Source organism: Macrobrachium nipponense, chromosome 49 (assembly GCF_015104395.2).
Source record: "Macrobrachium nipponense isolate FS-2020 chromosome 49, ASM1510439v2, whole genome shotgun sequence".
Taxonomy (NCBI): Eukaryota; Metazoa; Arthropoda; class Malacostraca; order Decapoda; family Palaemonidae; genus Macrobrachium; species Macrobrachium nipponense.
The window spans coordinates 15,092,914-15,111,392 of record NC_087224.1 but is presented as its reverse complement, the minus strand read 5'-3'; the positions used below and the strand labels follow the sequence as shown (position 1 = coordinate 15,111,392).

General features: G+C 36.9%; 1 protein-coding gene across 7 annotated transcripts in view; it reads right to left on the bottom strand.

Annotated features, from left to right (window-relative positions):
• Positions 1-18,479, bottom strand: part of LOC135205354 (telomere zinc finger-associated protein-like) — a 121,026-nt gene that overhangs the window by 21,121 nt on the left and 81,426 nt on the right. The window contains exon 5 of one of the 7 annotated variants that reach the window (XM_064235838.1): positions 699-3,490. The exons of 4 other annotated variants lie outside the window; for them this stretch is intronic. In XM_064235838.1, coding sequence (XP_064091908.1) covers positions 3,161-3,490 — 330 coding nt within the window. In that variant the 3' untranslated portion in view covers positions 699-3,160. Of the gene's footprint in view, positions 1-698; positions 3,491-7,071; positions 12,115-14,725; positions 18,033-18,479 lie in introns of those variants that run through there. 2 more of the 7 variants (XM_064235826.1, XM_064235843.1) reach the window with 2 other exon arrangements.

The window sequence follows — 18,479 nt, the reverse complement described above, 5'->3', positions numbered from 1 at the left end:
TTTGTATTTTTCAAAGCTAACAAACTTTCGGTTTTAATAACAGGATAATCTTCTAGCGCCAGTGGGAAACTGGTTAAAAACAATCAAGGATTGTAATGCCAGGAATCTGTGTCATCTGGCAACAATGCATATACGAGGTAAAGACTGGGTGAATTTTACACATCATAAAGCACAGAAAATAATACGTATTACAATAATACGTATTACAATACGTAATACGTATACGTACTGTATTACAAAACAAACACAATAGTAAGAGGGATAAGACAAATTAACATTTCTTTCTAAATTTGGCAAGTAATAACTACTTTGACCTGTCTGCCCTATTTAATAAGAATTAAACTGATTTCATTTTTTCCAATTACGTAAGAAACATTTTACCACTGCATGGGGCTACAACAACCTAAGTTCTCTTCCCATAACCTTTTTAGTTTCACCTACTTGGAAGCAAATCCTTCACAGTAGGTCTATGAGCCATCTTGAGAGAATGTACTTTATATTATAATAAAAATTTGACTGTAAATTATTACATAAAATCTTCCTTAACCTTAACATCATATAATTTCTATTTTTCAATTCAACTTAGGTTACACAAGAAGACAAGAGGACAATAATGTAACATATTTTATTATTTCTTGTTTGTTAAATTTTAACAAATATCTTATTATTAAATTGCTTTTCTTACAGCAAAGAAAACAACAATATAAATTCAGAAAACATCCACCATCTCAACAACAGCAATGGTTACTCGGATGCAAAATACAAACCTAGATAATAATTTCCTGAGTACTTCAAAACAAGATTATGTAGACAGTGAAATTGTGCATTGAACAAAAGAATTGCCCTGCTATACATTTGTGGGAGTTAAAATCACTGAGACAATAGGCAGTTTGAAGCAAACTGGTGATTAAGAATTAGAATTTTCCAAAGATCTCTAATCTGAAAAACAATTGTTGATTGCAAAACTGTCCAACTTTTGCAAGTTCACAAATCAACTCTGGCACATGACTGGTCTGTTTTACTTGCGCAGAGCATACCATCAAACTCCATGGCAAGCTGGTAGAAAACCTACTCCCACAGTTGCCCTAAACATTTGAGATTAGGGAACTTTACTAAGGCTATAAAGGGAGGGCGGACCTTTATACAAGCTATGGCATTATGTTATAGAAGTTGTTGGGCAACAAAGCTAAAAAAAATTATGATTTACAAATTGATATACTGTGGGAACAGCCCCTTGTAAACTAGTCTATGTAAGCAGGCAATATCACCTTAAAATACAGTCTCAAGGAGTCGAACAACCAAGTGGAGACGCAGTGGGCCGAGACTTCAGTTACTGATGACATAAAATGTTGGCCTGCACCTTCAGTGGTCAGCGGTCAAATCCCCAAGGAGGTTACTGTTAGCAAAGTAACCTGTTTTTAAATATGACTGTAGGTAACTTAAAACCATTACATATTTCATTTGCCTTATGGGCACATCAAGTTGCCATTTATTTCATTCACAAAACAAAGCTATGGTAGCTGCTCAATGTGTTTTTCAAGAATGTCACAAGATACATATGGCCTCAGATATAAACTGATGCTTACAGAATTAGAAAACATACCAGACAGCATTTAAAATGAATGAAAATCATGATAAATGCATAAACAACCCTTTCTATTTTTCTCTATCAATACAAAACAAGTCTGCAGAAAACTACAAAAATCTTTCATGAACCAAAGGATAAGAAACGCACAAAAAAGCACAATATACTTACAGTAGACAATGAAAAAGTACCATTTAACTGATTAAAACCAATAGTTACAAGTCAGAGGACTTGAGGTTCTGATGACAAAACCTGCCTTTACAAGAGAAAAGAGGTGCTTCAATAACCAATGACATTACGGCAGTTACAAACAAGAATCTCCAACTGTAACTGCGATATTTAAAAGGCTTGCAATGTTGGAAATCTTTGCTAACTCAATGGATTTACATTTTCCTTACATACCGACTACCAATTGTTTGTTCTATGCATACCATCCTTCACAATATGACACAAAAACAGTAATTGAATCAAAATATCCTACACCAAGTACAGCACTGATTAAAGGCACTAAACACTGAATTATCTTCTGCTTCTAACAAATGGCAGCAGTGGCATCAGCAAAAGCATAAGATGTACCTCACGCTAGTCAGAAAAGTCATGCAAAACAAAACCTTGACAAAGAGTAGAGACCACAACCCCAACCATATATCTATGTAAAAACATGTACAGCGCTTATGAAGTATCCACTACCAACATGAGAGAGGTAAAAGAGCACAGAAGTAACATTAAATGGAACAATTAAAACTGAGAGGGGAAAACAAGCACCAGTTTGTGTGTCTCAAGAAAAATGGAAAGAAGAATTTTATCCAAAGATATCACAAGAAATCTCAGGAGCAAGAGCAATCAAAGAGTAAAAGAGAGCATGGTTGGATGGAGACATTCAGTCTTAACTATAAAGCATACTTTATGTGAACATTTAAATTTCAATCAAGTGTAATGGACAAGTATTAGACAATAAGCTTTCAAGTTGAAGGGTTTTCCATTAAGATCTTCACCATTTCCTGTCTATCCTAATGCAGCTGATCAGCCTAACAAAAAAATGTTTAACTTACTAACAAATACAGTAAATTTATCAAACTGAATGAAAAGTGTAACATATAAGGTTAGATTAGGCTAGAAATTATATGGCACACTGTTGATTGTGCAATATTCAGAATGTTAAACAAGGCTTTACTACTGGATCTTCATTACTTATTAAAATTTTGTTCCTCATCAGAAGGTTAAACAATTATGAGCATCTGACAAGTGCAGGGCCCATTGTATCTGCAACACTTTAATTTAGTAACAAGAAAAAAATTTACAAAAAAAGACCCAAAACTTACCTTTCATGTATTTCTGTAGTTAAAGTTGACTTTATAATGTCGCGCTTAACATAGTACACTGCAAAAAACTCTTTACAAGAATCAAACATAATACAGTAGTACTTTTACAGTTTTAACTGCTACAGTTAAAACTGTTTGTTTCTTGTTTATACATATTTACAATCATCTCCACCATTTCATTTGCATTTTCTTCATGGAAATATTGCTGGGCATCCATAAAGCAATAATTAAGAAAGTCAAAGAAAACAACATTTTATCCAAAATCTGGGTGCTTCCCCTCTATGTGCCTCTGCAGATGGATGGCGTAGGATGTACGATAAGGACAAACAGGACAGCGGTAAGGCCTCTGCAGCTCTCCCTTATGCCGGCAATGCAAGTGCCGCTTCAAATCGTGGCTCCGTTTTGTCTTGTAGTCGCACTGGGGGCAGATGTGCGGCCAACCCTCACGGTGGTGCCTCGTGTGATCAATGAGAATCTGCTGATCTGAGACTTGCAACTCGCATATAGGGCATCTTAATGACGACAACTCTGATGCGTCGATGCCTTGTGCCATCATCTTGCTGCTACTGCCGATACCACTCATCTGCAAAGATATGTTCTTACTTTGTTTGTCCTTGGAATTCTTAATTGCTGAAGTAAAATGTTACCGTTTGCCCAGACAGGGTACGTATTCACCAAATATTCCAGTCCTAATCATCCACAATTACTGAAGAAGTAATTAAAAGACTCGGATGAAGATGTAGTTATCTAACACAACCAAAGTTACCCTCTTTAATCTTGGAAACAAGACGCAGTAAAACATCACTTTAGGTATTCCAGCCAAAGCTTTGTTAAATAACTCAAAGAATTGTGGTTAAAATATTTGCAATGCCAGAACTGAAGAGAGGATTCCGAGGCACAGTATACATGTACTAAGTACAGTTTGTCACAATATGTGACAGTAACACCTAAAACAAGGGGACAAACCATAAATAATTTCTATTACCACAGCTTCAAATCTCACTTTCTGCTTAAGAATAAAATCAACACTAAACGGATTGCTGATTTTTTACTGTATATTTGTTGCCTTTTGTCTTTTCCCACCTGTGAGCTGTCCAACTTCTTTGACTTTATCTTGTTGCTGTTTTCATTTATCTTTCAAAAGGACCTCCTTTGGACCTAGCCTTGGGAGATGACCAATGTGACTTATTAACCTACATGGCCAGTCCACAACTTTCATCATCAATACTAAAATAGACATTTTATTCAGTAAACTGCATTTCCCAAAACATGATTAATTGGCTAAATATGACAATCTGAACAAAATTCCTTCCTTTACTGCCTTGTTTCAAAAACCTGCCTTACACTGTTGGATGAATTACGGTTAAAAACAAAAATGTTTAACTTCCAATGTTAACATTTTACTTGTGGTATGCTGTAGTACCATCCTAGGAAATATATAGCATAAGCAAAGCACCGCTGAATCTACTTTACATGTCAGTGGACATTAAATGAAAAAATATACTTAATTCAGTACTTATTCCCTCATTCCAGGTAGTTAGCATAAGCTGAGATCCACAAAAGCTTGTGGGTAAAGAAATCTGGTGGATTCTGCTTCATCCATGCTTTGCCATACTGTCAAACTTAGCAGTCCCAGAGGTTCTTTATTCCTGTGGAACTGTCTCCCTGACAATGAACAAATGCAACCTCAAGAATTAAAGCAAAGATGCAAGGCATTGCTACCCTTAAAAAATTCACCTTGTAATTTAATCCTTTTTCTATATTTTTACCCATTTATATTTTATTTATTGAATTAGGTACTTTCTTTTTTACTAACTAATCTCCTCTTTTCTGTATTTCCTGTTACCCTCTGTTACTACTTTCAAATGAATACCATATTCTTTAGAAATTTGAATTTCTAGTCAGTGGCCCCTGTGGTGGGCTTGTTCCATATGAAAAGGGTTCATCTTCTGAATAATAATAGTAATAATAATAATAAAAAAAAATAAATAATAATAATCATAATAATAATAATATAATAATAATAATAATGCCTACAATAAATGCCTACCCAATAATGTGGAAGTTACTAACAGGTATCATCAGTGAAAGGCTATACAACTACCTAGAGGAGACAAACACCATCCCCCACCAACAGAAAGGCTGCAGAAGGAAGTGTAGGGGCACAAAAGACCAGCTCCTGATAGACAAAATGGTAATGAAGAACAGTAGGAGAAGGAAAACCAACCTAAGCATGGCATGGATAGACTATAAGAAAGCCTTCGACATGATACCACACACATGGCTAATAGAATGCCTGAAAATATATGGGGCAGAGGAAAATACCATCAGCTTCCTCAAAAATACAATGCGCAACTGGAATACAATACTTACAAGCTCTGGAATAAGACTAGCAGAGGTTAATATCAGGAGAGGGATCTTCCAGGCGACTCACTGTCCCCACTACTCTTCGTAGTAGCCATGATTCCCATGACAAAAGTACTACAGAAGATGGATGCTGGGTACCAACTCAAGAAAAGAGGCAACAAAATCAACCATCTGATGTTCATGGACGACATCAAGCTGTATGGTAAGAGCATCAAGGAAATAGATACCCTAATCCAGACTGTAAGGATTGTATCTGGGGACATCAGGATGGAGTTTGGAATAGAAAAATGCGCCTTAGTCAACATACAAAAAGGCAAAGTAACGAAAACTGAAGGGATAAAGCTACCAGATGGGAGCAACATCAAACACATAAATGAGACGGGATACAAATACCTGGGAATAATGGAAGGAGGGGATATAAAACACCAAGAGATGAAGGACACGATCAGGAAAGAATATATGCAGAGACTCAAGGCGATACTCAAGTCAAAACTCAACGCCAGAAATATGATAAAAGCCATAAACACATGGGCAAAGCCAGTAATCAGATAAAGCGCAGGAATAGTGGAATGGACGAAGGCAGAACTCCGCAGCATAGATCAGAAAACCAGGAAACAAATGACAATACACAAAGCACTACACCCAAGAGCAAATACGAACAGACTACATAACGAAAGGAAGGAGGGAGAGGACTACTAAGTATAGAGGACTGCGTCAACATTGAAAACAGAGCACTGGGGCAATATCTGAAAACCAGTGAAGACGAGTGGCTAAAGAGTGCATGGGAAGAAGGACTAATAAAAGTAGACGAAGACCCAGAAATATACAGAGACAGGAGAAAGACAGAAAGAACAGAGGACTGGCACAACAAACCAATGCACGGACAATACATGAGACAGACTAAAGAACTAGCCAGCGATGACAATTGGCAATGGCTACAGAGGGGAGAGCTAAAGAAGGAAACTGAAGGAATGATAACAGCGGCACAAGATCAGGCCCTAAGAACCAGATATGTTCAAAGTACGATAGACGGAAATAACATCTCTCCATATGTAGGAAGTGCAATACGAAAAATGAAACCATAAACCACATAGCAAGTGAATGCCGGCACTTGCACAGAACCAGTACAAAAAGAGGCATGATTCAGTGGCAAAAGCCCTCCACTGGAGCCTGTGCAAGAAACATCAGCTACCTTGCAGTAATAAGTGGTACGAGCACCAACCTGAAGGAGTGATAGAAAACGATCAGGCAAAGATCCTCTGGGACTATGGTATCAGAACGGATAGGGTGATACGTGCAAACAGGACCAGACGTGACGTTGATTGACAAAGTCAAGAAGAAAGTATCACTCATTGATGTCGCAATACCATGGGACACCAGAGTTGAAGAGAAAGAGAGGGAAAAAATGGATAAGTATCAAGATCTGAAAATAGAAATAAGAAGGATATATATGGGATATGCCAGTGGAAATCGTACCCATAATCATAGGAGCACTAGGCACGATCCCAAGATCCCTGAAAAGGAATCTAGAAAAACTAGAGGCTGAAGTAGCTCCAGGACTCATGCAGAAGAGTGTGATCCTAGAAACGGCACACATAGTAAGAAAAGTGATGGACTCCTAAGGAGGCAGGATGCAACCCGGAACCCCACACTATAAATACCACCCAGTCGAATTGGAGGACTGTGATAGAGCAAAAAAACAAAAAAAAAAAAAAAAAAAAAAAAAATAATAATAATTAATAATAATAATATAATAACTAATAATAATAATAATCAGTAGGTTAAAGAAAACTCCTCTTTTTCAATTACCATACATACTATTCAGGAATGAAATATACAGTACGACAGAGTGGGGGTCACACCTTCCCAGTTGTTCCACCAGATGACAATATGGCACTAGAAATAATAAACTAAATTATATCAACCAATAAATTAGGAGAACCAGTGGCTTCTTACTACGAGGTAGGTAGTCACAAAAGAATACCTGTTGTACAAAACAATGTTGCCACAGAACACCTGTCATACAGATGTATTTGCAGAGTGCAAAGATCAATCTTGTACACATTCAGTCTTCCATAAATGGAATGGATATTCACGACAAAGATATCTTTTTTAATAAAAAAAAAATAGATGCGTTTTAAAATATTCAAAATAAAACCTTTAACAAAAACTACTGATTTTAAACCACTAAAAACAGGTAATTATTCAATAGCACTGATATAAATTGAATTGGTACAAATGTCTGCTATTTCAAAGGAAAGGCTGAGAGGAATAATCGTCCCTTTGCAAAAAGGGAAAGGTGATGGAAGAGGCTGTAAAGAATTACAAGTATGTTGCTGCATTTGGTTACAACACCTTCCATATAAGGTTGCTGAAGGAAAAACATACATAACAGTCAGGTCTTTATCGATTCCACCTCTGAAAATATATCAAAAGGCCTCCATTTCTCTTTTTTTATATTTAATCACTTGAATTAGAAAGGATCTAACATAAGAACTAGGTCTCATAATAAATAACATTTTAATAGCCTCACAAAAACTAGAGATTTTTGTTCTGTAATAAATAAACTTTTCATCACCTTAAAACGGGTAGTCATATCAAAGTATTTTTTCGCAACTAAAGGCCTTCAAAATTGATTTCATGGCTGGACAGCTTTTATCCTAGTTTCAACATTTGTTAATGAAAATCTAGGGCTTTTATAATTCCCATTTTTACCTCCAGTCTGAAAAACAAAATACTATAAAAAAAACCTAATGTAAAAGCATGGTATGTTTACACTGACATTCCTGAAAAGAGGGGACATACTTTTGCTTCTTATAACTTAATTTTCTATTGAGCTAGATCAAATTTACAGACAGTATAATTCACCGAGATGTATGGATTTAGACAGTACGTATACTAAACTTACGAATTTTGAGCAATTTTATCAAAATACAATGGTCGGGCCTTGGTCTGTACATACACAACATGATGGACCACTCAAAAGGGATAGAATACAAATTCACAAAGTGATACGAAAGATATTAAGAATTATGAAGATTTTACTGTTGTAGACTGACTTATGAACCACCAATGACAGCATCCACCACATTTCCTCGGCTAGTACAAAACAATGACAGATGAAACATTGAATATGACCTCTTAAATTTGAGAAATAACAGAGATTACCTTCAATATACATTTACAAATTGCCAAAAACAAGTTTTATCTTTTTATAGAATGATATATATATTTTTATTTTTTACTTCATATTGTGTAACAATCCTTAAATTGTAACTTTATAATACATACATAAACTTACTACTATGATACAGTATAAAATTACAGTACAGTCAGTCCACGGTTATCAGTGGGGGTTCCGTTCCGATGGCATGATGATAAATGAAAATCGCTGATAACCGAAAATCGGTGCTTATAGGCACCGATAATTGTATGTCGGTGCCTCTGTTAGGTATACAGTGGTCCCCCCGTATTCGCGGGGGATGCGTACCAGACCCCCCCGTGAATAGTTAGAACCCACGAATGTTTGGAACCCTTATAAAAACACTAAAAACAGCCTATTTTGTTAGTTAAAACTCAAGAAAACCCACTAAAAATTTTCAGTACTTGTTTTTTTACTAGTTTTATCACAGAAAGTGCATTTTATGATGAAATTGATAAAAAAAACCAGGAATTTGTGGATATTTCTCATAGAAAAATACAGTGAATGTGCAAATTTTCTGCGAATAATACGGGGAAACGTTCCCGAAAGAAATCCGCGAATGTGTGAGTCCGCGAATCCGGAGAATGCGAATACGGGGGGTCCACTGTACATCAGTACCGATAAGCAGAAATCAGCACATTTCAGTGCTGACAATCACCGATTTTCGTTGCTAGACCAGCCCCATAAAACCAGATCGTTGATAACCGAGGCCACCAACAACAGGGGACTGCCTGTACTCACTTCAAACGTACACATTGTAAAAGTGTTTTATGGAAAGCAACTCTAAGAAACCTAATCGCTTTTGCATTCTTTCAGGAAATAAAACACAAAGAGTTGTGAAAAAAAAAAAATGGTAAAATACAAAATGACAAGTTACTGTGAAACTGAACAAAGACAATCATACAGGACGTTACAAAATACGACAAATAAAAGGAAAGTTTGCTGCTTAACAGGGTAACCTAACTGGAATGCAACAGAATCATATCTTAACCATTTGGATCACTAATGAAGCACTGGCATTATTTTTAGCTATCTTTAACTGTGTCCTTTGACCATTTTTTTTTAATTGCTTTGTTACTTTTGAATGTTCTACTATACAGAAACCACCCTACTTGCAAACAAGTTACATATGTTCAGGATGGGTGTTTGTATGCTGAATTGATTGTATATTGGTTACTGTACTCTTTATGCCTATTTAAATACAGTATGATACAAAATCTTTTCATCCTCAAACATAATACACTATATATACAGTGGTGTGTGTACAGTATAGGCGTGCAAAAGAAAATGTGAACTTGCAGGTGGAAAGGGGAGCTCTCTGAACACAACTTTAATTTGCGATTTCGTTTGTTTGTATCTTTGAACGCTTGTAAGTTGAATGTTCATAAGTGGGTGGTGTTTGTATAGCACAGGTATTCTGCATGAAAATAGGAGGAATGTATTGGCTTGAATAACTTCAGCCAGCTCTCAAAGTACAAAAAATTGCCTACCACAGCTCTGGCTCTAGGACAGACAGGATTTGAATGGGCCTAGTGACTGAAACGGTTAATAGGTACGTACATCGTATTTTCCCATTTGCCTCATATGTCATGCAAATAACAAAGGAAACATATACGTACAGCAATAGACTAATACTCGCTGCGATTTTAGGATTGTACTTGATTTATAATTATTATTAATCTATGCAAGGTTTCAATATTCCCTAATTTTGATACTGAGAGGCTAACAGCAGGAAATACATAATCCCTGTTGAAAACAATCATATAATTTTATTGCCACATTGTAGCCTCCTTCAGCTAAATATTCAAAAGCAATTTCTACTTGATAAATAATGTCAAAATTCTTTTATTTTAGACATAATCATAAAATATAAACTTGTCTCCAGCAGTTCCAGAAACACAGGAAGCTGAAAAATAAGGAAAGATCCCCCCTAACTCCCCCTTAAAGTGATAAAAATTATACAGCTGTTATTAGATAACAATAAATTAATACGTACTATACACTGGACACTGCAATGTAATTCCTCAGTCCTGCACAATTCTATAATGAAAGTGCATTTTCACAGTATGTACACCAAGTATGTATTGTACTGTACTCCTTCCCATCACTGTGCATCCAGTGTTGTATGCTTTGTATATAAAGCATATAAAGTATCACCCCACTGAATACTGTATCCCCATAAATACTATAAGCAAAAGGTTGTATCTTTTGTATTCATCACTCCATAGTTTAGTGTTATGCTCAATGTGACTGCTGTATCCCTACAAAATGTAGCAAATCCATTGCACTGCCGCAAACGTGAACAGTTCGTGAGGCATGTGTTGTGTTCAAGTGACTGAAAAAGAGCCAAAACTGGTTTGACAAAGTATGAAAACTTGTATGCAAATTCAGAGTAAAGGTGAAACTGTATTCTGAGTGCTGCGTAGTACAGACAGCAAATGTTTCTGAAAGAACTACTTCATTGATATTGTAATACCATTAGTGACACTGTGGATTCTCAGTTGATACAAACAAGCCAGACTGCAACTGGGTGTTACCATCAAAGCTTCAAAACATATCTATATGCAGATGAACAACACGGCAGGCTAAGTCAGTGAGGGACTAGAACAGGCTAAAATATAAAACCTTATCAATCTGTTATATTATTGTATACATACTGTATATATAAGAACTAAAGTCTGACCCAACAACAAAATATTGCAGAGGTATGTTTAAGTGTGTGTATGAGGCATTAAAAATCACAAAATGACTAATATTCCCAGATATATATATATATATAAACCTTCACATTACCTACAAAATTCTAAAACCAGTAACAGGGGAAAATCATTTACAATCTATTTCGTGACTGTACACTAGTGAAAAATGATACACTAAAATACTTTTAGTCTGGTCAATAAGCCTGATTCACATGGCTAAAATGTGACTGTATACAATAGAATCTAGATATACAACGACAAATAAAATACTTTCTGCTTAATCCTACACACTCCAGAAGTACGCAGCCGAAAGGCGAACGTTATGGTGCTACTATTTAGAAAGAGGGTGAGTGGTGCTCCCCTTAACTGTTAAAACCAAACTAATAAAGCCAGTGCATCTTGGGTCGAGCCACCGCGAACTCAACAAAGGCGGCCATAAAGTTCTTTTAAGAAAACAAACCAAACCTCTCTCTCTCTCTCTCACTCCCTGTCTTCTCGAGATCACTCTTGCGAATCGACTTGCTGTTGCTGCAACTGCTGCTGTGACTGTTGCTGCTGCTGCTGCTGCTGCTGCTGCTGTCCCTGCTTAACTCTCTCCTGGTCGAGCTGCTGCAGGTACCTATCCTGGTAGAAGAGGTCGTGGTGGCGATGCTTCTTGTGGGAGCGGATTGTGGACGGGTCGCTGGCTCTGTACGGACAATAAGGACACTGGTAGGGTCTCTCCCCGGTGTGGGTGCGGATGTGGCGCTTCAGGTCGTCGCTGGTGCGGCTGCGGTGGTGGCAGAAGTTGCAGCGGTAGGGCCTCTCGCCCGTGTGGGTCCTTAGGTGCAGCTTGAGCTTGTCGCTCCGGCTGCAGACCTTGCCGCACAAAGGGCACGTCACCTTGGCCTTGCCCTTGAGGGCGCCCACCCTGCGCAGCTGTTCCAACCATTGGTGACACTGGAAAGACGGGAGAAATGAGGTTATGAGGAGCACCACCATTTTTTTTTTAGACAGTGAGGATTTAGTACAAGGTATTCTGGGTGCAATGCAGTTGCAAGCATTTTTGTCAATAATCTTTTTATAACTGATATACCTATTATTTAATAAAGACATTTGCTCTAATAAACACACAGGAAAGCTACTACGTATACTGTATAAACAAAGCAACAACCACAGCAAACGAAGAAACTTGGCCCCAGGCACCCACAAGCATAAACAAAGACCTTCAATGAACATGAAAACAAAAAGATCTGCTCCCACTCTCTTGTTCTTCTGTTTAGTTTTTCTATCAATCCCTTGCTTTTAATTGACTGTTCCCCTATCATTCAAGGTAACTGTCTTTCCCATCCATGAATTTAAGAGATTTTGAGACTTCCTACAAAATCTCATTTGATTAATAAAAGACAACTCGTCACTCATGATCTCAATAAGTATCTAGTCCCTTGTCCCTTCAACTGGACTCTGACTGACTACATGTATTGGAAAAATTAAACACGAAACAGATTTCAAGTGTAACCATGTCAGGTTTTTTCTTATCACAGCTGCAAAATTAATTTTTGTTTACATTTTCCTGCTCAGTATACACATACCAATTCTATTAACTTTACACTAACACTTCACAATTTACTTGAAAAGTTTTATTTTTACATTTCCAAACTTACATTTTTTGTTTATTTAGTGGGAAAGTCTACGTGGCATTAACCATAAATGCACGAAGTAAAGATTAATCTAAAATCCACATACTATATCAAAACCAGATAGGCTTTCTATATACGTACATCAACCCCTCATCACTCTACATTTTTATGGAGTGCTGTTTTAAAGGTTTAAAGGTTGCTCATGAGTAGCAGAGACAAGGATCAGTCTCAACCAAAGCTAGGATCTGGGGGACCCAGAGCTCCCATCGCAATCTCAAATAAGACACTAAGGTCATTTTTCCGAGCTAAATCTCTTAAGTCGTAAGCAGGGCTCAAACTAGGAACCACCACACTGTGAGGTTCAGACAAAACAAGCTGAGCTACCAAGACTCCTTTATCTAAAAGCAATGAAAATTTGTAAAATGTTCTTTATGGTTTTTTTTTTTTTAGTTTTTTCTGAAACACTATACATATATGTAAAATTCTGTAATATTCTAACATTTCTAAACACAAGAGACACAAAAACATCTAAAGTAAAGCACAAGCATTTTCTTCATTATCTCTAGGAATAAAGACATAATGACCTCAAATGCCAACCTATAGCAGATGTGTGAGACCAAATTGTAACCTCAATGCTTTAGCAAAATGTCCAAATACAGAACTACTTCTACATACTGTTCTAAATTCCTTTGACTGAGTCTTGTGATGAAAGCACTTCTTATAGTAATAGGTCACCACACAACTTCATTCTCTTATTCAGTGCTTTCTTGACATAAGTTAAATAGGCATGCCCCGGGTGGGGGTTCCGTTCCCAATGGTGTGACGATAGCCAAAAATCGGTGATTGTGGCGCCAATTCCTGGTTAATCGGCCCGATTCCCGATTATCGGCTGTTGAGTGAGGATCAGTGCCGATAAGCGGAGATCGGTACATATCACTGCCAAGAACCCAGTTGTCATTGTCGCTACACAAGCACTGTAAAACCGGATTGCCGATAACCCAGGCCTGCCCGTATATACTGAATTTGTGGCTATATAATTTCACCAAAGATTTTTTTATGCAAGTAAAGAAGACAATTTAAGTTCTACTGAATTTTTTTTCAGAGATGAGATAGACGGATAAGGCTGCCCATGGCAAACTCAGTCACCTCCAGAAGAGCCCTGATAAATGCTTTGGGAAACAGAGTAAAGCAGAGAATTCACCAAAGAGAGACTGTATGAAGACTGATCACATCAGACGATTCTTGTCAGCAACTTCCACACAGTATCCATAGGACTGCAATTCTTGGTGTGCCAAAGGTTATCATTACGTATATTAATTTCCTCTCGACAATTTTTGCTGTTGCCTGCTCTAATTATCAGATTTGGCCCTTAGTTTTAAGAACTGTATCAGATGCAGCTCTGTTTTCTAATTTCAGAGATGATGATGAAAATGTAATCAAGTCACAAGAAGGCTATTATGCTTTGGACAACCCCAAAACTACACAAGGCATCAAGGACTTGTTACATTCACATTATCAATCAAGAATTTAATGCTGTTGAATAAACTCAGTAACCTGGGCATAAAATATATCTAAGCACTGTTTCTTGAATAGTTAAAAATAGAGTGAATGTGTCATTAAGATAATGAACGAATACAGAATACATACATCCCCTGTTCAGACGTGTACTGTATTGCCTTGGGGACTGAAAAAATTAGGTATCTAAAAATTACTATTAGATACATATATCTTAATACTGAATAATAATATCAAGAGTATCGCGATGCATTTTGGGATTAAAACATCCAATGCTAATTAGATGAAGAGGAAAAAGGTATGTAATCAGTTAAAATATTCAACAATGGCATTTGAAGGATTTTTTTTCTATCTTCAATAAGTTTCCTTTTATAATAGTTGTACCTTACATTTTGATATGAACAGAATGCAATCTGAAGAAAAAGTCAACTCCCGAGAAAAGTTTATTATCTTCAATATTTCCAAATAAACTTAAGACAACTAGTGTGAGTGCTTATATAATCTACTGTATACAGCATATGAAATCATTTACACACTAAAGTATACTGTATTTATAAGTACAAAGAAATGAAGCTGAACCAAACCAAATCTACAGAGACCAGATACAAAATTTCCATGTAATAATCCTACTGACCATTAGTGATCTCATCTAAAACGGCTATCAGAAGTCTGGTACGTCTACAGAGGACAGACAGAATCTCACATTTGAGAGCTAAGACAAGTTCTCAACTCTCAAAAAAGCACCTCTGACAGCTCTTTAAATACAAACAATAACACTTTTTTTGACGTGCACAGCGCAAACATTAACATACAAAAAGCTGTCATGAAAAACTTAAAACAATTATTTGTTCTTACGGACGAATTAACCATGTACAGCATTTGAAATATTGTACATACATGTCTCCAGTTATCAGGTAAAACACTGAATATCTGTGCAACACATAAAACAGCTAATTTATGACAATGAATCCTTTGTGAAACTTTAGAATGAGTAGTTGATACGGACTGCCAAGTCAGAATTCTTAACTCTCATATATCTGGCCTCCATGGCATCTTATAAATATTGTAAAAATTAAATCTAGTACATTACAACTTTCTACAGCAGAACGACACTTTCGCTAGGCAGAGAACTTTTTCAGTTTTCGAACAAATCCATCTATGTATTAGTTCACGTGACATATAATAGTGTCCCTTGTACAGAGCAAACATTCCATAAGAAACACTTGTCAAAACAATTATCTGATGTCTAAGAAAGACTGAAATATGTCCTCATCACCATTAACAACTGGTCTGCAATCTGCCACTCCCACCCTGACAAATTTCCTGGCAAATTATAACTCTTCCAACCTCACCTCATGTCCTGACCATTTCAATATCAAAGTACTACATACTCGCACAAAACTAAGACAAAATGGTAATCAAAGTTTTTCAAGGTTCATAAAACCAAAGATTTGCAAAGATTTTTCTTGCTTCAAAACCCCCAGGAGAAGCCATGAGCATAATATCAGGTACAGTGTAGTTCAACAAGCATGAAGAAGTTTGAAATGGAATGGAAAGCACTTTGCACCTGCTACAAAAGCATGGAAAGGGACACTCATGATGACCAAAGCATATGGAATTCAGGAAAAAAGTGCATACGTACTATACAGTTACACACCGTACAGGGAAATGTTAGGCCATTTCACTTCAAACCCTTAAAGATACAAGCTGCCTTATTCCGAGAAATCGTAGAGAGAAAAGGTGACCCATTATACAAATTAACCGACGTAACAAAAAATGCTTTTGTAAAAATGTCCAAGAAGACATAAGCACTGTCTTGTGATTTGAAGAGAAAGCTTACTAAGCCCAGACACAAAATCCTATCCATTCTTTGAAACAATGACGTTGCCACTCAAATCAGAATTCACACTCGACTTCTTTGTAGCAACCTGTAAGTCTTGGTACTTTGGCTGTAGCCTCTTAGCCTTATTGAGAGACTCACTACCCTTAAGACTTCCTTAGGGGTTTAAGAACATGGGGGTCTCATATTGTGAGGCTAGAAAATTGAGAAATTAGAAGTACAGAAGTGATAAAGACTACTGATATGACAAGTGTCAACACTGAGATGGTCTGGGAGGAGGGAGGAGTGAGAGGGGTAGCATGGAACCTGTTGGGGTAGAAGTTCACGAAGGAGGCAAAGGATTAGATGGCATGATAAAGTGAGGGAGGATCTGAAGAGGAATGGTTCAGTAGAAGATGATGCTTTCAACAAAAACATCTGGCAAAGACACAACAAGGCAACTGACCCCTCAGCTTAGGATTAGTGGTTTAGATGAACGTTAGGCGTCAGGTGCATACCAAAATTATCTCTCTAAGCCAAGTTCTAATTAAATTTTTTTAATGAGTATACAGTATTCCTGCTCCACATCACAATAAAAAAAATATCACAAGCGTGGGATTACAAAATTGTACATCATTTTCTCATTATAAAACTGCATGTTTTATCACTTTACAATTAATTTTTTTGAGTTCCGAAACAAAACAATGAAAGAATAAACAAAATACTAAGTTAAGAGCATCAATGAGTCTTATTTCTCATCTTTCAAGAATAGTTATGGAACATAAAACCAAGGCTACTTAACTGGTACAAATAAAAACTAAGCATGACACAAGGCTTTACTTAAGTTCTACAACTGCATGCCTTTCTTAGTTTTGCCATAAAATGAACTTCTAACCAAGCAAAGGTATTTTTTAAAACATTCTTTTCTGAACTTAGACTAAATGAATTACAAACAAACAAAAATACGCTAACTAAGCACTTACATGAACTAATAACCTATTATTATGGTAATAAGTTTCATCATTAATAATAGTTTAACCGGATTGCTGAGTCAACATTCTTAATTCTCATGTGGCTCGCCAATACCAATATGGTAACTGTAACTAATACAATACTGTATTACAATATCAATGTGCTGCCTCCTATAGTCAAAGGCAATGATTACTGCACATCATTAAACCAATCACCTGCAGAAACTTTTTTTTTCACCTAAGTCCTCTACAATGATTTCTGTGACATCAGCAAAGTTTTTCTTAACATAACTGTAAACAGAAGAAGACTGGTTTCAAAGAAACACCGTTTTCATTCAAAAGGGACAATTAATTATCCCTTAAAGAACCGAGTCTGCTAACAGCAATGAAACCGATCTCATTACGATTCATCACCGAAAAGGTCACCAATCCTATCTTCTGCTTTTCCTACTAAAAATATTCATGTGGTCTGATATACAAAGAATGCAAAATTACAAAGCCTTTGCCTAAACTAACTTCTCAAGGGACAGGATGAGAGTAGAAAACACATAACCTACTAAAACATATCCAAAACCTGTCTTTATACCAACGGTATGAAAGATTCAGAATAACCATGTATTCTTCAGCTGTTATTGTGCATAATTTGCCAAGCCCAGCTTCTCAATACTATCACACGCACACAACCACCCTCTACTTATGTCTGAACATGTGCTTTCTAAGGGTGGAACTGTCACTGGCCCGATAACTGCATACGGAACAAGCATACGGACGCTCTCCTGTGTGAGTTCGCACGTGCTTCACCAAATCGGCACGGTTTCTTGAAGCATACTGGCATTGGGGGCACGGGAAGGGTTTGCATATGCGACAGCTGTCTGCTAGGCATCTGTGATGACCAAGTCCAGCCACCGTTAACCCGCCTGGTTCGGGCACGTACTGCAAAGAAACACACGATGGCTATTAGTGCAAAAGCCTGAGTCAGTGTTACCATTCATACAAAAACAGAAAAAAAAAAAGTTGGCTCAAGCAGCTATAACCTTAACCGCTACAGAGTAACAACCTTTAGCAACAATTGCCTCCAGCATGAGAGTGACATTTTCTTCACAGGATCAAGAATGCCAATACATAAATCACACCGTAACTCATTCTAATGATTTTTTACTGAATTCCAATAGGGCTGCTGCATAGACCAACAAATTTAACCCACTAATAAGTGAATAATTGCTGTCTTACAACAGCACCCACCACCCCAAACACAAGAATTAACAAGCATCAACAGAATTCTACCACAGCCTTCAGAATGCATTTACTAGTATGTAGTACTATCTAAAAGTCCCTATCCTTTAAATTTCTCCCGACTGTTTTTCCCAAAACAAATCTCTG